This window comes from Ambystoma mexicanum, chromosome 10 (assembly GCF_040938575.1).
Source record: "Ambystoma mexicanum isolate Mex_15411 chromosome 10, UKY_AmexF1_1, whole genome shotgun sequence".
In the NCBI taxonomy this organism is placed as follows: Eukaryota; Metazoa; Chordata; class Amphibia; order Caudata; family Ambystomatidae; genus Ambystoma; species Ambystoma mexicanum.
The window spans coordinates 1415102310-1415128359 of NC_090932.1; the positions used below are offsets into that span (position 1 = coordinate 1415102310).

A 26050-nucleotide genomic window follows, 5' to 3' on the forward strand; every position below is an offset into this window, starting at 1 on the left:
GTTAGTATAGGGCAAAACAAAGTGTGTACCCCATTGTACTGCATTGTAAAATGCATTGTACAATGATAAAAAGTTAGCACAAGTGATAACAAGTTATTAAAATTAGTAAAAAAAGTTGCATGACTAAAGGAAACAATGTTTCCCAGTACTGACAGCCTGAACATGTCTGTTTCCCCATAACAGATGAGCAAAAGACATAAGGCTTCAATGCACTGTAAAAAGTAAAGGTCAGGATCAAAAATAAAAGCAAAAAATGTGGGGGTCCATAAAAATGTAAGGCAAGATGCAGTAAAGAGAAATCTTTCCTAAGAATCACCCCATGTGGAGTGCTAAGGGGATACAATGTAACTCCTTTTCCAGTGCTCCTGTGACCTAAATGGCATATCCAGTGATGAGGTTGCTGCAAAAATCCCACTGTAAAAAAGACTGTTTACAAAATAAAATCACTTTAACACATGTTGGGGATGGGTTAGGGTAATATAATGTAAGAGGAATATTGATGGGCTGCCGGGGGGTGGGGGAGTCTCCCACACATATAAATGTGCTAAAAAAATCTAAAAAAAATGCATTTTTGAAAACAGCATTTTCGGCCGCAGGATTTGATTTGTGACCTTATCACATAGATCCCTAAATAGATTTTATTTGTGACCTTATCACATAGATCCCTAAATGGCTGGTAGGTGTGGATACATTTTTCTACCATTTGTGTGCAAGTTACTCGCAGGCTTTTTCCACAGCAGCAGTGCAGCACCCTTTGGTGACCATTTTACCAAAATGGCACCAGTCTTCTTTTATCAGCGCTTTTCGTTAGTGTGTTAATTCTTGGCCCTTCTTCTACCATTCCAGGTGGGGGCGTGTCCTCTTTGAGTTTTGCCTTTTGGAATTCCTTTGTGACGCCTGCCAGTGTGTCTGCTGCAGCAGGAAGTGAAGGGGGAGCCCAAAACTAATCTGGTCTTTGTATGAAAGTATGCCTGGCTGGAACCAGTTTGTACTGGGAGGCTGGCTGTCCTGCAAGGACATCCTTCCCTAGGTGATTGACATATCCACATGACAGAATGAATGGGTTCCTGCGTAAAAGACAAGGCTTTTGGGACAGGTTGCTAGGTTGACCACTGGCAATGAAGCTCCGTAGAAGCCAACCAGACACACCTGCAGGATCTTCAGCACCCTTCTGTCCTGACCCTGTTTTTGAATAGACTGGGAAGCTTCACCCAAGGACTCATTTAGGCTGGTGGGCATACCAGCCTCCAAACCACCTTCAATTTGAGCTGTCCTCTGAACTTCCAGGGCTGCAGAATCCCAATACCTGGGATACCGCGACCATCTTGGAGTGCATCATCTTGCTGTTGATGAATCTTGCTGGAACTTCGGTGGCATCTGCGTGGACCTCCACAAGCAAGAATCCCCTCCCCAGAGTGCAGGACTGAGTAATTGAGAAGATTCCAACTGGCAGTGACTGTTCGCTGATAAGAAGGTGCCAAAAACCGCAAACCGATGCAGGAGTAAGAGGAATTCCTTGCTGGCGAGGCCCTCTCACGACTACTGTTGTATGACCACATCCGGGGTCCCCCTTTTCGTCGTCATGACCGAGGAAAGGGAGACGGTTTCACAGCCGTGCATCGGGAAGGCATCCAGCTGCATCATCTTCACCCTACAGGTACTGTAGGACTCTTGATAAACTTACATTGACCCTGCTGTGTCGCTCTTTTGTTCTTGGGGTACTGTTTTTGCTGTTTGGGTGTTCACCCAAATCCAGTCACCCAAGCCTAACAGCTTGTGCCCCTACAGGAAGGCTTCTCCAAAGCTCTCGTGCCCTTTCAAAGAACAACTAACTTGCTACACACCTGTACTAAGAAGATTTTCATTAGAAATATTGCATTCCTCTTGACTTTAGCATTGCTGGGTACCATAAGTAAATCTTCCATTCCTACTGGCTTTGGCAATGCTTGTTTACCTCCAAAACCTAGCCAGGTTAAGCATCAAAGTTAAGGTACTCTGATATGTCACAGATTAGACCTTTGACGTAACAGGTCCCCTACTTTTATTTTAGGTGCTGGATTAAGGCCCTGTTTAGGGATTATGACCCAAAACCATGATTTGAAGGAAGTGTATTACAGAATTTTTAGTGACACAAATTACGTAATGTACAGGACACACGTCAATAATTTCACCTAGCAATAGGAAATGAGAGGAAATTAATAAAATTAGACGGTAATATACTTTTGGTTGAATAGTACTGTTTAGGCTGAGAACATTGTACTGTGAACAGGTGTGCTATGCATTTTTTTTGCGTTATGCTTTTTAGTTGAATGTGCAGTCAATCATTTTAATTTCTCTTTGATTTGTGCTTATTAGTTGAATGCAGAAACACCAAAGATGACTGAATATCAGGCATACATTGATTTTGAGCTAAAGGAAGGTGACCCGGACCGCATTCAGTTAACGTTTGAGCGTGCTCTTGCTGAAAACTGCCTTGTGCCTGATCTCTGGGCCCGTTACACTCACTATCTGGTAAGAAACACTGGGAGATTTAAAAAAAAAAATGTGTTGGTTGTAGTTACAGAAAAGGGTACGGGCCAGGAGTGATTTTAAAAAGTGCAGTCAAAAATAAGTAATGTCTGAATATGAATGTACTTTATTGGTCTTGATGAATAAGAAATGGGACCCCAAATTAAACACAATAGACATATGTATAATGTTAAACTGCAGCATGCATTTTCATTTGGATTTCTGTTTTAAAATACCATTTTAGGATAAATGATCAATAGTGTGCATGTTCCATGTTTTCAGGACAGACAGTTGAAAGTGAAAGATCTGGTCCTGTCCGCGCACGATCGAGCTGCTAGAAACTGTCCATGGATGGTTGGATTGTGGAAAAGGTATCTCTTAGCAATGGAGAGGCACGGGGCCGATCATCAGAAAGTGTCTGGTAAGAAAGTGCTGTTTTCAGCAGCAACCCTAGGTGTATGGTATCAGAATGACAGTTTATAATCACAGCAAATGCATTGTGCATTAGACCTGCTAACAAAATCTTAAGAATTGACTTTTCACATGTGTTCAAATGCTTGTGGCCTTTTGCAGCCCATCAAAGGAGACTTATGAATGACCATTAACATTTTGACCCTTTACAGATGCTCTAGTTCAAGACAGATTTGCTTAACGTTGGTCCCATGGCAAAAGAAGTCCCACATTGGTGGTTGTTGCTAGTGAGACGCTCCAAATGGTCATGGTATGCCCACGGTCGGACTGGGGCAAGAAATAGGCCAGGACATCCAAAAGAAAAGTGACCCACCCCTAACCTAAAATAAGTGGCCCTCAAGCCATCATCTGTGCACTGCGTCAATTCACGACATTACAGAAAATGCTACTTATGGAGAGATTATGTGTCTGTTGCATGTTATGTTTTGTGTAAACGCTTGAGAAAGTGATAACATTCCTTTTTGTTCTTTTTTTAAAAAACATCACATAGCTAAATACTTATTTAACAGAACCAGACTCTGTCTACTCGTTGCCACCAGTAATGAAAATAGAGTTGCATTTAATAAGCAGTACAGCCAAATCATGACACCGGAAAGTACCTTGCCCGTTGTATTTATGCTCAAATATTACAACACAACTCATAAAATAACATAACTTTGCATACAGTTCTGTGACAGGGTCCACAGCTCCGAGGCGCAGGAGTGGCATGAACCAACCACCCCACTGCAGTTTTTGGGACCTGCTGCAGGTTATTGCTTATACAGGGCTCTGCAACCCCAGCAGGGAAGGAGGGTTAGGGTGACTATGGTTGGATAGGAAGGGGGGGAAGTAGGGAAACCAGAATGAGGTTTAGGGGGAGGTTATGGATAGGTTGAGAATGTTAAAGTAACGTTTTTAACAACTTCGCACACTTTCAGAGAGCTGTTACACAGCACTCATACAAACATACATCCCTGCTTCTGACTCTACACACATACAATAACACTATCACAGTATACAAAGGCACTGTAACATAATAGACACACATGAGGTAGTGTAGCACTTAGCTTTGGTTAGTTGTCACCCAGTGTCCCTTGTTGTTGTGTTCTGCGATTTCGTTGTGCCAGGATGTGTTGTAGTAGCTGTTCAAATGCCGCAAGAGAAAGTGCTACAATTAGTGCACATATCAAACACTGCCACATGTGGGCTGCTGTTCACACATGCATGAGATTTAGCGAGGCAGCACATGCATACTGAACATGCACAGTTGGGGCTTCATGTGGCTCTGCTAAGTGGTAACGTGTTAGGGCAGCGTCTGTAAGAGCACACCCATTGTGGCTTTTCCCAAGAAACACAGTCAGTAATATAATTGTACATACACATCCAATCTGGTTTGTCCAATTAGGCCAAGGCCAGTCATTCCAGTTTGGCAGTACCAGCTGTAGGAACACGGTGGAGTGTGGTCGTGAGTGTGTGGCAGTCTGCATGTTCGGGCCTGCAGGCTCACTATCTTTCATCTATTCTAGCCCTGCGAACAAGGATTGATGGACCTCTTGCAAAAAAAACAGAGAGGTAAGCAGCAGATGTAACACCTGCACTGAAACTTTAGATCAAATCTCACAATCCTACTCAATCTGCATGTTATATTCCTCCATAACGCAAGAAAGAGACTGAAAGCGTGTAACAATTTAGTCCGGTAGCACCCCCGTTTGGTCCTTAAGAAAGGAGTGCTGGAGACTGCAGGCTGTCTACCCTTTGATCCAGCCGTGCTCCATACGATTGCCGGTGGAGACTGCGGGCTACCCAGCCTTTGATATACCAACCCTCCCATAAGAAGCGTGCTGACCCGTCCATACAGTCATGCACAAGAACTAGAGGAAGGGAGTCACATGAATAAGCACATACATTATTTAAGTACTCATATCACAGATTGGAGGTCAAAAGAGAAGAAGTTCAGTCAGGTACATAAATATCACTTCATATTTTAATAATAATCCAAAACATAAAAAAACACATTATACATTCGCAAAAATACGAACATTAAAAATCATTAAGTTTAATCATGCAAAATGTTTGTATCAAAGCCATTGATAAAAAGGTGTTTTGAGGTAGTAAATTCCTCAACCAATGCTCATGAAAATCATGCAAATCTATCTCAAAATAGGTTAATTTAATTCAAAACAGAGATGCTGTTGCAAGCAGTACTATAGGCAAATAGAGTCAAGTGCCAAAGTGCTAAGTGCCATCTGCAATTACAAACTATAAATGCAAATGATTAGGTTTCATACATGTTACAGTTTCGGCAACATAATTCTATCTAGTTCATTCAATTTGAACTGGAAGTCGCCTTCATCAGGGCGCACTAAAAAAAAAGTACAAATCACATTGAAGGCTTACTGGTACAAAAATGTATACATAATTAATAAGTAACGCAATAACTTTCATAGAGGAAACAATGAATGGTTCCAAGCTTGATTGTAAGTGTCAGACCTAATGAAAGCATCACCCCATAATAAACAAGAAATAACAAAACAACAAATAAGGTGAAGGAGAAAAAAAGAAAAAATGGCAGAAGTTAGAATAAAAGCCACTGACTGAACCTTTAACAAGTTGACACATCCAAACCATTAAAAACAGACTATCATTGCAAAGCGTGTTCACCTAGATTAGTCCGCATGTGGCGCAGAAAGTCATTATTTTATGGACGCAGCCCAACATAAGGCAAGATGAAAAACCAATTGACATCTGAGGAGACAAAAAAGAGAAAGTGGCGGTGGAGATATCACTAGATTATCTCATACTTCAAAACTAAAGCACAGCAAAACCTAACCCAGGGCAGATACTCCCCTACATTGTTGCAGACGCACTGACCTCTAATTCAGGAGGGAATCCAAATTTGAAAGGCAAGCGGTCAACTGAAGAGGCATGGCACTAGGTGGAGTCCAAAGTGCAATGACCTTTCAATGAAGGTAAGTAATGGCAAGCTAGTCCTTTATGTGGGTAGCATAATGAAAAGAAAATATTGTGCATCAGATGAATGCGGGTTACCGCGACATAAACCATAAGGCATGAATCCCTGTTCAAAATAATAAAATATAATAGGTGTACTGTTGCCCCAAAATCTGTATCAAGTGCGTCAGAGGATAACTACATAGGCACTTTAAAATGCGCATTGCACAAAGATTTGAGCATTAATGCATATTCATATCAGAAAATTGCCATCTGGGCCCCAAAGTTGTAATGCATTTGGCAGAGTTCAATATGAATGCTAGATCAATATGATTGGCCGCTTTAATGCCCGGTGCTGTGGCTTCTCTTCTAAAACTACTGTATCAATGGTCTACCAACAGTTAAATTTGAAACCCGGGTTAACAAAGTGGTATGTAACCCTGAGTGCCCACCACGGTAATAAGTCAAAATGCCTGGTGGTGCTGCCTAGACCATTAAACACGGAGAATTTAGTTCCTAAATACAAATCCTAACAAAACGGCCCCCCCGTCGCACCTACCGTGCGTAATTTCGAGCTGCTTCGGAACATCTGCATTCAGTAGTCGCGAATGCAAACTGAAGCAAGGCAAGCCCGTCGGACGTTTTAAGTCTGACGCAAGGTTAGAAAGGGAAATAGGAGAGAGGACTGTGTATGGACCTGTCACTGTATAAAGATATACAGTGGCAGAGCGAGAACGACGGGCGCGAGCAAGTCCAAACCGCACAACGCTGGCAAATACACAGACACTGAGGATGCAAAAGTATGAAAAAAGGTCTGTGCGCAGGACATGTCTGTCCGCCAACACTAAAAAGAGACTAAAGCTGACCCACTGAGTGTGATCTAACATTCCTCAATGAAGCCATCAAGGGGACTAGGACCCCCCCCTCATTTATATACTTTCCAAAATACACAAAGATATACTGAATCCGCCGGGACGCCCTATTGTGTCCTTGTGTGGCTCTATATTAGAACCCATAGGTACATTTTTGGACTATTTTCTCAAACCTTTGGCAGCATCCACAGAAACAAATCTCTCTGACACCACTGATGCCATTACGCATCTAGAGGGGTTCCCTTTTGACTCCAATACAGACAGATTGACGACTCTAGATGTAGAATCATTATATTCCAATATTCCTAAAATGGAATCTTTACAAGTAAGGAAAGATTTTTTGGAATTACGCACAGGGGTCCAAATAGTTCACAGTGAAATTTTAGTAGACTGTTGGAAAAGCCCTTTCACGAAACTACTTCCGTTTTAAGTCCACTTACTATCTGCAAGTAAAAGGCACGGCGATGGGGGCAGCTTTTGCCCCCAATTACGCCACTTTGTTCATGTGGAACTTTGAGAGAAAGTGTATTCTGTCTGACGTCAATCCCTTTAAATCCGCTATGAAAACCTATAAGTGGTATAGCGATGATATTGTCATCATATGGGATAAAACTAAAGCTGGTCACCTGTTTCTTCCCTGGATTAATACCATGGATGCCAACCATAAATTTACCATGTCAGCTAACAGCTCGTCCCTGCCATTTTTGGATTTACTAATCAAAGATGGCGGAGGACAGATTATAGTTGATCTGTACTGTAAGGAAACCGATCGTAATACCATCTTGAGATTCAACAGCTTTCATCCTGAATCATTACGCAAGAGTATACCTTACGGCCAGTTCCTCAAGGCTAGGCGGAATTGTTCAAAAGTTGAGGACTATAAAATTCAGGCTAACATCATCCTAGATAGACTCCAGCAAAGAGGCTATCCCTCTCAATTACTAAGTCCCGCAAAAGGGCTAGATTCCAACATCGTGAGATCCTATTGGATAAGCCCATCCGCGAAAACATCACAAAAGAACGGATAGTCTGTGCCATGACTTTCAACACATACCATCATAAGACCAAACAAAGCATTGGCACCCACTTCAATTGAACAATCCGGACCTTGCGAGCCCTATCTATGCATTCAAGAAAGGGAAAAACTTGAAAAGTTGGCTGACCAAAGCTGAAAGGTCTAGCATTGAACCAACACAGAATACTCTGTTGAACATGTGGGGTGCCAAACCTATTTGTGGCCATTATCCTTGTGGCTTTTGTAATCAGTGCGCATCCTCAATGACCGGCACAACAGTTATGATAAATGGGAAAAATTGGTTCCTTAATCACCACACTACATGTAATACCAAAAATGCCATCTATGTAATATTCTGTCCATGCGCCAAAACATACATTGGAAAAACATCTAGGCCCATAAAAATGAGTATTAGCGAACACAAATCCAAAATACATAATAAAACCATTACGGCCCCGCTGGTCACACACTTCTTGGAAATAAAACATAATTGTAACGACCTTAAATGGTGCATCTTGGAAAAAGTCTTGGGCACCGATTCCAACAATACAGCAGCTCGCCTGGCACAAAGAGAACAATGGTGGATGTACAACACCACTAGCTATGAGACAGGTCTCAACCGCCAAGAAGAAAGGCTCCATTGCGTGCTTTAATTCTGACCCCCAGGTTCTGCTTTGGCTAACTTATATATTTTTTTTTGTACCTTTTTATCCTTCCCTATTTCCTACGCCCTTGATCTGGCTCAAATTGTTGGGCTACCAGAATTTACTTCCATTATTTCAGTTAATCTGTTTTCAGTTTTACACATTTTTATATGTTCTAATGTTCTTACCCTGCCTCTGCATAAGTCGATAAAACCGACAGTTTTATCTACAAATACCTTGGTCGATTACAATACCTTACTATACCTTCACCATATTGGCTTCGTTGAGGAATGTTGGATCACACTCAGTGGGGGGCAGCTTTAGTCCCTTTTTAGTGTTGGCGGGCAGACATGTCCCGCGCACAGACCTTTTTTCATACTTTTGCATCCTGTCTGTGTATTTGCAAGCGTTGTGCAGTTTGGACTTGCTCGCGCCCGCGGTTCTCGCTCTGCCACTGTATATCTTTACACGGTGACAGGTCCATACACAGTCCCCTCTATTTCCTACGGGCTAAGATGCCCAACGCGTAGTCCCATTTCCCTTTCTAATCTCGCGTCGGTCTTAAACGTCCGGCGGGCTTGCCTTGCTTCAGTTCGCATTTGCGACGACTGAATGCAGACGTTCTGAAGCAGCTTGAAATTACGCGCGGTAAGTGCTACGGGGGGGGGGGGCGTTTCGTTAGGATTTATATTTAGGAACTAAATTCTGTGTTTAACGGTGTAGGCAGCACCACCAGGCATTTTGACTTATTACCATGCTGGGCACTCAGGGTTACATACCACTTGGTTAACCCGTGTTTCAAATTTAACTGTTGGTAGACCCATTGATCCAGTAGTTTTAGAATTTTTTCTTGAGAAGCCGCAGCACCGGGCATTAATACGGCCAGCCATATTGATCTAGCATTCATATTGAACTCTGCCAAATGCATTACAACTTTGGGGCCCAGAGGGCGGTTTTCTGATATGAATATGCATTAATGCTCAAATCTTTGCGCGATGTACACTTTAAAGTGCCTATGTAGTTATCCTCTGACGCACTTGATACAGATTTTGGGGCAACAGTACGCCTATTATATTTTATTATTTTGAACAGGGATTCATGCCTTGTGGTTTATGTCGCGGTAACCCGCATTCATCTGATGCACAGTATTTTCTTTTCTTTTCATTAGGCTACCCACATAAAGGACTAGCTTGCCATTGCTGACCTTCATTGAAATGTCCTTCTACTTTGGACTCCACCTAGTGCCATGTCTCTTCAGTTGACCACTTGCCTTTCAAATTTGAATTCCCTCCTGAATTAGAGGTCAGTGCGTTTGCAACAATGTAGGGGAGTATCTGCCCTGGGTTAGGTTTTGCTGTGATTTAGTGTTGAAGTTTGAGATAATCTAGTGATCTCTCCAACTCCACTTTCTCTTTTTTGTCTCCTCAGATGTCAATTGGTTTTTCATCTTGTCTTATGTTGGGCTACCTCCATAAAATGATGACTTTCTGCGCCAAATTGCGGACTAATCTAGGTGAACACGCTTTGCAATGATTGTCTGTTTTCAATGGTTTGGATGTGTTAACTTGTTAGAGGTTCAGTCAGTGGCTTTTATTCTAACTTCTGCCATTTTTTCTTTTTTTCTCTTTCACTTTATTTGTTTTATTAATTCTTGTTTATTATGGGGTGATGCTTTCATTAGGTCTGACACCTACAATCAAGCTTGGAACCATTCATCGTTTCCTCTATGAAAGTTATTGCGTTACCTATTAATTATGTACACATTTTTGTACCATTAGGCCTTCAATGTGATTTGTACTTTTTTTAGTGCGCCCTGATGAAGGCGACTACCAGTTCAAATTGAATGAACTAGATAGAATTATGTCGCCGAAACTGTAATATGTATGAAACATAATAATTTGCATTCATAGTTTGTAATTACAGTTGGCACTTAGCACTTTGGCACTTGACACTTTATTTGCCTATAGTACTGTTTGCAACAACATCTCTGTTTTGAATGAAATTAACCTATTTTGAGATAGATTTGCATGATTTTCATTAGCATTGGTTGAGGAATTTACTACCTCAAAACACTTTTTTATCAATGGCTTTGATACAAACATTTTGCATTATTATTAAACTTAATGATTTTTAATGTTGATATTTTTGCGAATGTATAATGTGTTTTGATAATGTTTTGGATTATTATTAAAATATGAATTGATATTTATGTACCTGACTTAACCTCTTCTCTTTTGACCTCCAATCTGTGATATGAGTACTTAAATAATTTCTGTGCTTATCCATGTGACTACCTTCCTCTAGTTCTTGTGCATTAGCTCCCCAGGTCCATGGTATAGGGGACTCCCATCCTTTTTGTTTACATACAGCCATGCACGTCTGATGAACTTTGTCTAAAAAATCTGGGACGCACCTCGGGCTGATTACCTGGACGCGACCTCACCGCTTGGGCCTCCCCTCCTGGTAGGCCAATCCTTCGGACACTTCTTCCCTTCACCATCCGGAGTGCGGCTCAGTCTGCCTGAGAGATGCAGTCTCAGTCCTGTGCGTCATTGCATGCGCGGACTGTGGGTAACCCCACCCTCGAACCCTGTAAGCGAGCCTCACACCAATTACAGCACATTAAAGTGAATTTATTTTATGGAAATTCCAAAACCTCCTCGATTCCTATCACTATAAAAGGCGGCAACAGAGGCTGAAAACGTGAAATTAAAAGGCACGAAGGGATTGATGTAAACAATACAATGTCAAACGACGCAACACGGAACCGAATGAACCCACGGCTCCCTCTAGTGACACCTACTGTGAACCACAAGGAATGGTCCTACCTACCACACTTTCTGCTTCGACTCCAGAGATCTCTTCAGGCTCTGGAAAATAGGAAAGTAAATATTCACAATATCCTGCAGACCGTGAGCCGTAACCTCGAGGAAAAAAAGGCTCAGCCTCGAACACAGCTGCGTACAAAGACCTTGTCTACACCAGACACTCCTTCATTAAATTTACTAAAATATGACAAATATGACCCTGCATTGGATTATTCACTGAGGCAGGGTCTGGATGACTCCGCCAACATAACATAAAACAAACGACAACAGAATTAAGGGCCAAAAGCCCCAACACAAATCCCAGGTAGCGAGCAAATCCCCACCCTAAAAGAAAGCTCAAATATCTAGACAACGCCAAAAAAAGACGCCTCAACTAAGCCGCCCAAAGGAGTGCAAAGCGAAACTCCCTTGGAAAAAGTGCATCTGCTCACTGGAACCTTTTCTATTTGAAACGCTGACGACTCCAAAACAAAATAAAGACCAGTTCCCAGATGAGATGACACTGTCAGAATCTCATACCAATGAACCGTTGAACTCCAACCAGCCTCAACGTTCTACACCTTCTGATTCGACAATAGTGCAACATTCGATCCTGGTTGCTCCACCATTGATGGCGCCACTCCCTGTACAACAGCTGACGCCTGGACTGAACGATGCCAAAATTGAGGAGAAACATCTAGCTGGGCAACAGGCACAGCAAAGTACTTTGGAAATGCACACAACAGACATATCCCCAAAAGATAAAGCCAAGTTGGCTAAACGACGATGGCAATCTCTATATGAGAGCCGGAGATCCTCTCAAACACAAACCCAAAGAAACAGTCCATCAAAATACAAGAACTGCTAGGCTATCTCTTGATATTGCAGAAATTGAGAATTTGATGCAGAATCACAAAAAACGAAAAGTCGTCTTTGGAAAGATACAATACACTGAGCATGCTCGCTCCTCGGGCCCACCTAGAGAAACTCGCTCCTATTCCAGTGAGCAAGATACCATACAGCAATTGCAAAGACATACGTATACAAGTACACCCAGTAAGGAGAACCACGTCCAGGAGTCCCTACAAGGACCCCCAGTAAGGAGAACCACGTCCAGGTCAATGAGGTAGGACCATGTGCACAAGCTAATGACTATTTAAGAAATAAATGCAGATGCGAATCTGCACTACATCAAGAAATGGCCTCCATACCAACTTCGATGCTAGATCTACAGAATGTGCTCATTGCAACCACCTCACAATCGCTCATCCCATTCATGAAAATGCAAGATGCGCTCTTAGAGGCCGTTAAAGACTAAACCACTCTCCAGGCACCAATTCACTCAAAAAAATGTACTCGGAAGCCATGATGAATAAAATACTGGAATGTCTCGATGTAGAAGCTCACGCTAGCCTCACGTGGCAAACAAGACTTTTCGACATAGCGAGAAGCAATAGAGCAGAAAAAACGGATCTGACCCATGGCCTCAGCACAATGTCTGCTGATAACAGACTCACCCAGAACCCAAGACCGACAGCCGCAAATAATAACCAAACACTCAGTCACCAAATCCAAGTGTCTTATCACGGAAGTAAACCTCCAAGCCCGACGAAGGAAGCCAACCAAGCAATAACATTGAATCCTTCCACTGATATAACGGCTACGATTGTCAACCGTATTGACCTAAATGATGAAGAAATAGCCCAAATGCCTAGAAGTAATCAGCCAACAAATAACATTGAAGCAAGTAATAAAGATCACAACATGAAATCAAGCACCGTGAACAAAGGCCCTGCAATCTACGGGATCTTCAACAAAAGTAATAAACCTGGTACAGAGAATGCAAACAAAGTTCACGGATTACCCCCAAAAAAAGACAAAATGGCATGCCTTCATTCGAAATCTCACTCTTCCAATAAAGGTGCCAAAAGATGTAAAACAAGAGATACTCCCCATCAGCAACCCTTGCAACTGGAAGCGATCGCCAGAAAGAATACCACAGCCCCCCTATTAGATGCTTCATTAACCATCTGGCCCACCGAGAAGCAATATATAGTTCTCCCAATAAGTGGACCTCCGACCAACAAGTCAGCCCATCAAGAAGAACTGATGAATGTCAATGTATATGGATGATGAGATCGATAACTCCTAAGAAGGGCAAATACAAATGAGCCAATGCTCAATGATCATCATTGATCAATATGATGAAGAACATGGTGGAACAGGCTGATGTCCGGTGAAAAAACATCATGGGCATTAGCAACAGTAAACATTTTGGAAGCTGCATTCCGCAAAATAAATTCCCAGTCTGGTAACTAGGGCAAGAAAATAATTCGAACCTTTGTATGACTGCAGGCGACATCATGTCTCAAACCAACTATAGGGGGGATGGTGAACTGAATCAGACGCTAATGAACATCTGTTACAGGTGTTCGACTATTCGAACCCTGACCTTTTGAACATCGAACCTTTAAGTCCAGACATTGTATGCCGTTTTCTCTGTAATAACAGCTTCTTCTAGCATATCTACGTCATGTTGGCCATGCCTACCTTTTCAGTGAATCTCTTAGCTCTGTAGGAACAGTAAAGATTCTTGTAAAAATTGCTAATTGTAATTACAAACAAGTAAATAAAAAAAAATGAGCCAATGATCATCATTGATCAATATGATGAAGAACACTCCCAACAGGTTTCCGGGATAGAGTTCTCGTGTGAGCACAACTCGAACTTTGACTATGATCAACTAGATCAGTCCTATGAAGTAGAAAGGCCACCCCAACATAATACTTCACAAGAGGATTGCAGACCGCGAAATTCAGATGAAAGAAGAAACACATCCAACTCTCAAAGTTTAAGGATCGTTTCACAACAGTTATATGTTTAATTGTGTTGATCCTCATAAGAAACTGAAAACAGGATAAAACTGACAAGAACTGTAACACAACAGGATAATCTGATCCTCAACAGCACAAACGTCTTGCGGCTCCTGCAGGTGATGCATAAGATGGAAACTAACGTCTCAAGACATCCAAAGTATTGAATTCATTGAAGATGCAAGCCTGGACCAAGTATGGATCGATTTTAAATCCCCAAGCATGGTACAACTGATGATAGAAAACAAGCCGCAATTCCAACAATTGGGATTCGAACTAACGAATGGTGGAGAGAAACGTGTTGTTCATGTTCAGTAGTGCCACATGACAAATTTAATCGCACAATTAAGGGAAAAACAGCTTGAGAAGTCATATACTGACAGTCTCGAGGGGATTACAGTGACAAAATGGAAATCGGACACCATTGGAATGCCGGAAACACTATGACACTAGACCGCAAATTCAACACACGGCATACACACAACACTTCATATGGAAAGATTTGGAAGATTGTCCTTTAAATGAGCATGATAACTACAGTGGCCAGCAGTAACAACTAATCAAACCAAGGACTTCTCAATTCTCGCTATGCTCATGGAGCACAAGAGGGCCTGGCCACCTATTTCGAGTAACTAATCAAGAACTTGTGCATTTCCAGCTCATCTGTATCCAAGAATCCTGGCTATACGAACAACCAGTGTGTGACAGATGCACTATCTTAATGAATCCAGCAATAAATAGACCAAAAGGCCGTCCATCCTCAGGTGTCCTGACTATGATTAAAACTGGCGAGAACATGGAAATACTGGAATCTAAAAACCTGCACCCATGGGTGCAACTAACTATACTCCAACAAGGTTGTATAAACCATCTGCACAAAATGTTGAAGACCGGCCTCTGTGATAATGAGATCTGGGGACTAATGAACATCTACTGGAACCCTATCGCCATGGCAGACGAAACGTTTATACATCAGTATTCACAGCAATAGATCTAGCGGCTGTGAATTACCCCGACTTCATTATCTGTGGTGACCTAAATATGCACCTATATGACACCCACTGGCACATCCTTGAAGATATGATCTCCCCACGAGCTAGACAGTGGAATAAAGAAACAGCAAGCAGAAATCTACTCCGCTCGGACTGCATGGGTGCAAATTCTGGTTGCCCAACCCCGACTTGTGTTCGTGGCTCGACGACTGCAATTATTGACTACATATTCATGTCCAAAAGACTTCACGAGAAAATCAATACCAGCTATAATCTGAAATCGGAGAATGGTGATCACTCCATTTTGATAAGATGCTGGCCAGCTTGCAACCCAAGTAACGGAAAAATATTCTACCACCACTGGAAACCAACACTGGGTTGAGTTGGCTTATTATAAAGCAAAGTACACATGAAAAACTTCCGAATATTTTTCGAAATGACCGGCTTGAAGACTTTCAGTAATTGAATTACACTTGGCTACTCCTGCCCTGCAAACAAACGATGCAACTCAAGCAAGCTGTACCCCGAAATCACATCCATGCCTATAATCCGAAGATGGTGAAGAAAAAGAAAGAACTACGGAGATCCTTAAAAGCCATAAAATTCCAGAACCCTACGGGCAAACTCATTCTGATCAGACTGGTTAAACGACGACACAAGAACTGGATGAAAAAACCACAAAATTATCCTCCAACAAGATGATGCTGAAAAGATGCTACAATCATAGAAAAATCCAAATACAAGACAGCTATGGTCTCTCCTATCTTGCCAATCCTCGACAAGATGTCCTATGATTGCTAACGTACCAGAGGCGAGCTGGACTAGGTATTTTACAGATCTCTACAAAGCAAGGCCCCTGTAAGATGAAGCTCACTATCCAGACAACATACAAAATTGGAAATTGGAATGGGATACAATCAATATCCAGAATGCAATACAGAAGTTACATTGTTCAAGGGCACCGGGAACTGATGGCCTTTCCAACGAGATGATGAAAACAATCTACTCAATAATCCAAAACTGGATGGCTTCAAACAACCAAAAGACAGATTCTCATCATGGGCTCTAAATCCAAAATAAATGCGCTTCATCCAGACTACGCCACCATCAATATAGATGGCACTACCGTTCCAGTACTCAAACATGTTAAAACATTAGCAGTTTACTTGGATTCTAACCTCTCCCTGACCAAACACATCAGCGCACTCTCATCTTCCACATCCTACACTTCCAAACTTATCTCTCTCAGCCGCCAATTTTTCACCCACCAACTCCATCACTCTAGCCAGGGCCTTGATCCTTTCAAGACTGGACTATTCTAATGTACTACTTCTAGGCACCTCACCACTAATCTCAATAAATTGCAGCTGATACAAAATATAGCCCTGAGGGCTGCCCTTGGAATAAGAAAATCTGATCACATATCCAAAATCAGAAGAGAGCACCATTGGCTACCCATCAAAGCCAGAGTCCTCTTCAAAACGTTGTGCATCACCTTCAAATACCTCCAGGACAAGGCTCCGATTTACCTAAATCGGATATTATACTAAACAAAACACCCCACCCTTAAGATCGAATAACCACTAACTATTCGCATTACCTCGATTTAAAAAGACCAGAGCCTGGGGGCGACAGTTTCCAATACCTCGCACCCAAACACTGGAATTCTCTTCCCCTCACCATTAAAACTGAGGAATCTCTGGTTTTAAAAAAAACTGCTGAAAACATGGCTATTCAACCAATACATATAGCCAGCACAACACCTTGTAATTATGTAATGTTTTCTCCTATGTATATATTACTGTTCTGTTAATAATTGCCTGCATGTTCTCGGTTTCTTTGTTATGTATTACTTACCAATTTAACTGCGCCACTTCGGCCTCCTTAATGTATGCATTTTTAAGCGGTCTGTAAACTCGCTGCGATACCTAAGGGTCTGGGCGAGTAACAAATGAAATAAAAATAAAAAAAATAAAAATGGAACCCTGAGATCTGGGGAAAGATATGCTGTTACATCTTTGAACTAATTCAGAAAACTAGTAACATCGCGACAACAAGCAATTTTGATTCCTATTTACAAGAAGGGGCACACCAAGGAACCGCAAAACTATCACCCAATTGCGTTATTGGACCCCCTTGAGAAGATATTTGTAAAATTGCTCCTTGACAACTTAAACAGCTGGGCAGTGAAAGAAAAAACGATATGCTGTAAAACTGGATTCGTCAAATACATTGGAACGAATATCAATCTCATCTTGCTGAATCTACCAAAGCAGGAAGCTATTAAATCCAGAACACAGACTTAAAATTAGCGTTCAATATGGTGAACAGAAAAAGTCTATGGAACAAGTTAAGCTCTTGGGGATGTCCCTCTGCCATACTCGAACCGATTAAGCTATTGTATACAAACACTTTGATCCAGATCAGAATGTCCAAGGGAGGTTCACTAACGGATCATATAAATACTTGTAATGGTCTCAAACAGGGCTTCGCATTGGCAGCCACTCTTTTCAACCTGTTCACAGCAGATTACGAGGAATACATCTACACCCCCACGATGAACCCCCCCAAAACTGAATACCATCTCCATACCATGTATGATGTATGCCGATGATATTGTCCTGTTAGCAAAAACACTGAGGGCTACAGATTGCACTGAACAAATAGGAAGAATATATGATCAACAATCAAATTGAAAAAAACGCTCCAAAAACAAAAATCATGTCCCTCTCGCGACAAACGAAGCGAAAGGTAGCCAATTTTTCCTTTTTCCTCGGAATCAAAAACTCCATGTAAAAACAATGAAATATCTTGGAGTGTGGCTAAATCAATCACCAGTGGAGGAAGAATGGAATCGGCATTTAAAAGCAAAAGCTGTCACTTGCTCGCCAAGGCCGAATACTCCACCCGAAATTTGGAAATTCTCACTGACACCGCTGATAAGTTTCTATAGACAGAAAGTTGTAGCTATATTAACCTATGTTGGCGAGACTATGATCAATATGGAAGACACGATATGGCAACAACTGGAGGGCATTTTTTGGAGGAAAGCGTTAGCCCTACCACTTTCGTTCCCGTTTTTAACTCGCCCTCCAATCTTTGGCCTCAACTATAACATGAAAACAACTCTAACTTTACCCGAAAATAATCAGTGAGCTTTAGTTCCAGCACTCAACATCCTCCGGCTCAGACCCATTGGTAAGGGTGAACAACCATTGGCTGTATGGAAAAAATGTGTAGACTCCAAAAGAAGCAAAAATATCGATGGATACGTTAATGAACCGCCCGCAAAAAGCAAAACTACAATTGCATTTAAAGATTGGATTGCTACAAATGATCTAAAGGCCCAATATCAACTTGACCTCCCATGCCGATTTGACAAGAGAGCCTTGAATAAGCTACCGACTTATCTAAAATCATTCCCATCTAATAACATACATGAAACCTTCATGAGACTACGGCTAAACATCCTTCTGACACGCGAAATCCTGTCAGCAAGAAAAATGATACTGCTCGACCAAAGTCACTGCCGTTTTTGTAATCACAAAGATACAATAGAAACCCTGCAACATGCCATCATTGTATGCCCTGCATTGACTGAAAAAAGAAATCAATACAGAGAAATGTTTCTTAAATATCAGACACAGCTGTCCCCTGGAGACGGATGGACCCGAATTCTCTTGGGAACCGATAAAAAAAATTACCTACACAATTGTGAAATTCTGGAACATCATCATAATCCCTGAAACTTGAAATAAAAAGGAAGTAAAGAAAGAGCTGAAACCCACCTGCATGCCTCTAGAAAGATGATCTTCTCTACTAGAAACATTGACTCAGTTTCATGGAAAGCTCATCTGGAACTATGATATGATGCTAATGAAAGATGAGGGGTTTGTGTATCAAACCATACCATTTTAATAAAAACATTTTTTTTATTTATTTTATTTTTTTAAGTAGGAACACACTTGTGCTGGCTTTGCCCAGTAATCTGGAAGAATACACACATTATGACTTTGCACAATAAACACAAGGCAAGTACTCCCTGTCTTTGTATTACCCATTGAAAGCACATACTTGAATTAGCTTTGCCCAATAAATGCCATATTCCCTGTAAAACATGTTTCCATGACCATGTCTCAAGGTATGGTTCCCTCCCCTGCAATGCACATCGCAAAAAGGGGGCTATTTTGCACCATGGAAACTTCACACACGTCTGCTCATTTACACAGTCACTCGCACAATTGCATCCTGTTAAAATGAACTCTTTTCACAAACACATTCACACAAACATGCACGCACAAATCCACGCAGTCCTATTTACCATTCGAATATTAGTAAAACAGAATGGAAAGAGTGCAGGTTTAGCAAAATGTTCATATTCAGAAGATGAATAACACGTGTATGTTTGTTGATTTGTAGGGCGCACCAAAACCTTAGGTAACTGGGCGCACGGCATAACAAGAATACTTAAAAGCTTAGTTACAGGTATAGGACGGTACAGAGAGTATTTCACTTAGAAGCTTGGTTACAATTGTTAAGAGGTACAGGTAGGAAGCATACATGTTAACATACAACTGCAATCATAAATCTTAATGGTCGCTAAGGCGTAACCAGGTGAGGGTATTGCATCTGAAACTGTAATAGGACTGATCCCTTCTGAGCTCAACTGGTAATGCATTCCAATGCTGGGCTGCTTTTACCGGGAAACTGTTGCCTCCTGTTTTTTTTTTGGCCTGAATCTTGGTATTTGAAGGCAGTAGGAATTGGATGTCCTAGATGGTTGTACCAAAGTTCTTCTAATTATTCTTTACTTCAGGTATGAAGGGGCTGCGTTATTAAGACATTTGAAGGTTAATGATAAAGTTTCAAGGAGGATCCTATCGCAAATTTTCAGCCAGTGATGGTTTCTCCTAGCATTGGATATATGCTCTCTGGTGGGGAGGTTCAGGGCCGTTCTGAGCGCATTATTTTGCAGTGTCTGTAGTTTGTTGATGATGTATGTGTTGGCTCCTAGATACAGTGCATTACAGTAGTCCAATAATGATAACATGCGAGTATTGCTAGGATAATGCAGCTTGGAGCGAGAGGAAGGGTCTGCATGTTCTAACGAGTTTGCCGGTGTAGGCAGTGGATGAGGCCAAAGAGTTTACTTGTTTTTTTAGGGTTAGCGTGGAGTCCAGATAGAAGCCAAGTGTCTTCACTTCTTTGGCGACTGTAATTATATTGCCATCAATGTTGAAAGCGCTATAGTTAGTGTCAAGTTTTTTTAGGTTATTGGCCGAGCCAAGGATTTGGATCTGTTTTATCGTCATTCAGGCAGAGGCCATGGGTTACCATCCATGCCTGAATGAGGATGTATATTTCGTTTACTAAGGCTGTATCTGAGGTGAAATTGCCCAAAAGGGGAATGACGATCTGGGTGTCATCTGCATAATTTGTATAAGTGACACCCAGTATATCCAATTTGTGAAATAAAGGCTTAGTAAAGATATTATACATGGTTGGTGAGACACAGGAGCCCTGTGGGACACCACATGTTTGGATTGGGTCTGCTGATGCAGAAGTGGATAAGACTTGCATATTTCTGTTGTCTAGAAAGGACTGGACCCAAGCTATGGCTTCACTCAAAGTGGGCAGCCGATGCTAGGTGTTTGCATAATACTGCATGGTCCACCAAGTCGAACTCTGCCGACAGATCAAGGAGGAGTAGCATAGCTGTGTTTCCTTTGTCGTTGAGCTCGTCAATTTGCACTTTAAAGTCTATTAAAGCTGTCTCTGTGCCGTGCTGGGGTCTGAAACCCGATTGGCGGGAGCCTAGGCGTTGGTTAGTATCAAGGTAATTCTGAATTTGAAGATAGGCCACTCTATTATCTTGAGGAGGAATGGGACCGTTGTAATAGGCCTGTAGTTTGTTGGGATGGAGGGGTCTAAAGTTTGTTTTTTTGAGAAGGGGTAGTCTTTTAAGCTACTTGGTTCAGTATTGGATGAAAAGGAGGCACTAATGAGTTTAGAGATAAAGGGGGCTAAATCTCTGGCTGCATTCTTAATTATTTGGGCCTGACAGTTGTCTGCTTTACAGTTCGACGGTTTTAGGGATGCAATGATTTTTTCAGTTTCCTGAATGCAGACTTTAGAGAATTTAAATGGAGTCAAATCAGTCTTCTCATTAGGAGTGGTAGTGGTTGGTATTTCGGCAAGGGGAAGAGAGGCTCTTTTTGCTGCAATTTTTGTTTGCAATGTTTTCATTTTATTTGCTAGGGCATTTTGAATGCTAGTGCAGCATTGCTTGTCTTTAGGTACGTTATCCGGCGGAGGTATGGGTGATTCTAATTCCCGAAGGATCACAAACAATTCCTTTGTATTGGAACATGCTTTTGAGATTCTTCCATTAAAGACTTCTTTTTTTGTTTGGATAATTTCTTTCTTGTAATTATTGGCACAACGTTTTAGTTTTTATTTTCTTCCGTTGGGGAATGTTGCCATATGGTTTCTAGTTTGCTTTTTCCCAATCTTGAGTTCTTTGAGGAGAGGGGTGTACCAGGTGTTAAGGTGAGTCTGTTGTTTGCCCCACTTAAGGCACGCAAGAGTAATGATATCTAGGACCTTAGTCATAGTGTCATTATAGGAATGCACTAAAGTATCTGGGTCGGAATTGCTTGGCAAGGCGTTAATCACAGGAAGGAGGAGAGGTAGGATGATGTATGGTGCAATATTTTTCTTTCTTCAATCTAGTGGGAAGAGGGGGGTGACATGATTTTATCTTTGTTTGTTTAGTGTTAAGCTAAAAACAAGGGGGGGGGGGGTCCTGGGAGTCTCTCTGCCAGACATTAGTCCTGGTTGCGAGAGCCTTGCCCAGATTCTTTAGCTCACTATCTTTCACAGAGAAGAAATATCCCAATCATATCAGTCTTTGTCCTGCCCTGGGGCAGTCCAGCACTGAAATGCTAGGCAATTCTCCTCTGAACAAGAGTACCAACAGCAACCCCAGACACGTGTTTCGGTCTGGTTGGACCTCATCTGCTGGGCAGTTTAAGGTGGCTACCCAGTCTAGGGTCCTACCTTTATCATGGGTAGGGGAGAGGACTTTTTGGCTGAGGCCATGTTCAGCTAGCATGTTAGCTATCGCTTGTGCTTGTGCTTTGTCATCCGGATCGTTAAATCCTAAGTTGAGGTCACCTAGGATAATTATCTGGGATGAGTCTTTTATATTGTTAGGTAAGAGGCTGGTCCTGGTGGCCCATATATAAGGTAGATGGTACGGTATGGGGATATAGGCAATTTCGCCGAGAGTAGTTTGCAAGATTTTAGTAGGGGTAGTGTGGATAGTCCAGGTTAGCTTTAGCAATAAAGGCTAGGCCCCCTCCTCTAGAGTTGGGTCTGTCCATTCTTAAGAGTTTATAGTCCTCTGGTATCGCTAATGTGAGCACTGGGCTTGCTGCCTCATGCAACTAGGTTTCTGTGAACGCTAGGAGGTCAAAATTTGTCAGATGTTAGGCTATCTGCTATTTCAGTGGCGTGAGCTACGACAGATCTGGCATTAATCAGTGCTCCAGCTAATGTAGTTGTACTAGGTAATCTCTGTAGTTTTACGGTTTCTTGCATGAGTTATTTCATTTTAGCATCAGAAGTAGTTTGCATGTGGGCTTGTGCCAAATGCAGAGTGGTATGTTTAGAGTAGGTGCGGCGGTTTAACTAGATATTGCTGGTCATTTTAGGTTCGTAGAGGGAAGAGAGTCTAGCGCAAAGCCTAGTATTTCTGCTCAGTGTAGGGCAATGTACATATTTAATTTGATCCATGGTTATCAGGATTATTTGTATGAGCAGCAGTGGTACGGATGACAGCAGGGTTTTGCTGACATACATAGTGAGGCAGTTGGTAACAGCTACAGTAGATTGGATCAGTTGGGCTAAGGCTAATAACTAGTAGGCGTAGGCGAAGTCAGGCTACATTCAATGTGTGGTAGGCTGCGATAGTCTGTTTAGCCTAGGCACAATGGTTCGCGATAGGCTAGGTTCAGCGTGGGCAGAGTAGGCTAAATTCACTACGGGCACAAAGGGATAAATTCAACAAAATAGGCAGGCTAAGTTAAGTGTAGGCACAGTGGGCTAAGTACAGCAGCAGAGGCACAGTAGGCTAAGTTAAGCATTGGTATAGTGCAAGCAGGGATATGTAAAACAGGATAGGCTCGTTCAATGTATGCTAAGCAAGTCTAAGTTAGTGTAGAGCAAATAGGCTAGTTCAGAAGGCAAAGCGCATATAAATCAATGTAAGGCAAGATGGGCAAGTCCAACATGGATAGGCTGGTATAAATCAGAGTGAAACAAATAGGCTATTTCAAAATGGGCATACATAAAAGTGAAACAACTAGGTGAATTCTGAGTAGGCGCAGCACATATAGATTAATGTAGGGCGAGATAGGTAAATTCGACATGGGTGGCCGGTGTAAATCAATGTGCAGCAAAATAGGCAGGTGCAGAGTATGCAATGTTTAAATCAGTGTAAAGCAAGAACTACTGATTCCACGAGGGTAAGGAAGGTTTAAAGCAGTGAAAGAAGAAAAATGGGCTTGTTCAAGCCCCAAATGGTAGCGTAGGTAATGGGCAGGTGCTATAGAGCACAGTGGCAGAGGCACTCAAGTCTTAATAGACTAATATGAGTGTATGCCAAATGTGGGATGGTCAAGGTGCAATATATGTCTTCGCATACCGTATAAGAGGCATTGTAGAGACAAGTAGCCAGTGGTAGAGTAAGTCATTTTAAGCTAATCGTTCTTCTCTTTGAAGTGGCACAGCGTCATGAATGTGAACACATGTTGCGATAAGTTTAGGCAAGGAGGTGTGGGTGAATTCAAGTGTTCCGTCTAGCAGTAGTATATCAGGAGACTTTGCTAGGAACCAACTGTGTGAGAGTACCTTATTCAGGTGCTTATTCAAAGAGTACTTACAGCGAAGGAGGGATCGAGGGGCTGCTCGATTACTCGGTCATACGCTGACAGGCCCTTTCTCACGGCCCTTACAAGGACGGCACGACTTCCGCCTCATGGTTGTGGGTGTGCCAGGAAATAGGGCGCTTCAGCCAATCAGAGGCTGCGTGGCGTGGCAAATTCGTAGCGGCTGTAGAGGCTATTGCAAGCATAGCGCCGCCATTGACCACGTTCTCTCTGATGGCGGATGGCCCAGAACAGAGGTTTTCATGCGGTTGGATGATAATAGAGGAGATCTATGCGGTGGGGAGCACAAATACAGGCTGCACATTAATTATAGTGCACATATATCTGGATCAGGTCGCATCGGTCTGCAGCATATCAAACGGCAGGATAAATATGCAAAATGTTGCTGTCAGTCGGCTGTGGCGGCCGAAGGAAGGAGGCTCCTGCCTCTCTTCATCCGCCGTCGCTCAGGGTCATCTAAGGAATCGGAGGAAATAAATAGTTTTCAAACAAGGTCAATTCCGAGCTGAGAAACCAAAGGGAATGTTTCAAGCAATCTTTACTTGTGCCCATCACCCTCCTTCCCTTCCCACTCTTGTATGCTTTCATGTAAGAATTGGAATAGATATCTCACCTGCACAGTTTTAGATTTACCTTTTCTTCTTCCTTTCACAAAGCCCTTAGGGGCTTCAGCAATGAGACAGCATCACTTTAAAACAGTGATGAATTTCCTCTGTTAAATACCTTGTGCCCACTACTATACTGTGTGACTTCATCTGTCAGCTTCGCAGTGAGAAAACGTATGAAAATATGTGACGCATGTTTTCACTGCAAACTGATCGATGCAGTCACTGAGCTGCTACTTTGAGATCTTGCACCTTGTGGACAGACAACTCTTTGCCACAATCAGTGTGTACTACTGCTTACACTGACAACCTGTTTAGCACAGTGTTGGGGAGAATTCTCAGAAATGTGCTTATTCCCTTCACCTTAGAGACCCCCAGCCACTTTGCTGGATTTTGAGGGCTTGTTTTTCTTCCCCTGGAGAAAGTGTGAGCCTTTTTCCCACTCTCAGGTATTTTGATATGGGTTTTACTCTTGTGTTCTTTGATTATGGCGTTTTAGATAACTCCCTAAGGCATCATCTTTTTATTGTTGTCACACAGCACCTTCAGTGCAGTGGCACAGGGATGTCCCTTGGACTCCCCAAGGTTTAAATACCTTCTCGGGGATGAACTACTGTTCCCCAGAGAATGTCAAGTCAAATTGACTTTACTGGTCTTTTTAAATTCGTAGACCCAGCACACACCATCTTACAATGGAGTGCTGGAGGGGTTACCTAGTGTCCCCTGTATCTAAACACTCTTGTAGCAGTCAAATGCTACCCTTTCCTATCGAAATGGCTGGTGGCAGTGGTTTTATAACCCAACTACCATGATTTTTCCCGAGCACAACACCGGTAGCTAAATCTGGTCATCTTTTTTCACCGTTTCTTTGTGGAAAGGTCCTTCTTGGGTTTAACTCTGCACGTCAAACCAGGTTTGGTCCCTTTGTTTCTATGCCTTTGGCGGACTTCAGGGATGAAGACCGCCTCTGCCGCTCGAGTGTCTGGGGTGGGCAGGAAGTGAAGGAGGTGCACAAAACTGCTTGTGCTTAGTCTCCTAGGAGACCCAAATGCACTCTGGCGTGATTGGCTGGCTGACTGTCCGGCAAGGACAGCCACCCTGCTGGGTGCGTGGCAGCTAGCTGGAAGGAATGGGAGAAAACTGTTTAAAAGGTGAGTCTCCGGGACTGGCCACCAGGGGGCGCAGGGATGAATATTCCCTCTGTGTGAGCGCCACTCTGCAGGCCCCCAAAAGCAGCTTGAACCCCCGCTAAGGGACCCCCACCACCGCTAAGAACTGGAGTTCCCGACGTCTAAAAGTGCCCCCCAGCAGTTGACAGAAAATCCGGAGGAAATCGGACAAGAACTCGCCCAGAAACCTACATCTCATTTCTCGGCGGCAGACT

At 42.4% G+C, this 26050-nt stretch overlaps 1 protein-coding gene across 1 annotated transcript in view; it reads left to right on the forward strand.

The window, feature by feature from the left end:
• The window catches only part of SART3 (spliceosome associated factor 3, U4/U6 recycling protein), a 559753-nt gene that overhangs the window by 258825 nt on the left and 274878 nt on the right, over positions 1-26050 (forward strand). Inside the window, exons 7-8 of the mRNA XM_069619464.1 lie at positions 2356-2511; positions 2791-2929. Of these exons, the coding sequence (XP_069475565.1) occupies positions 2356-2511; positions 2791-2929 (295 nt within the window). The remainder of the gene's footprint in view (positions 1-2355; positions 2512-2790; positions 2930-26050) is intronic.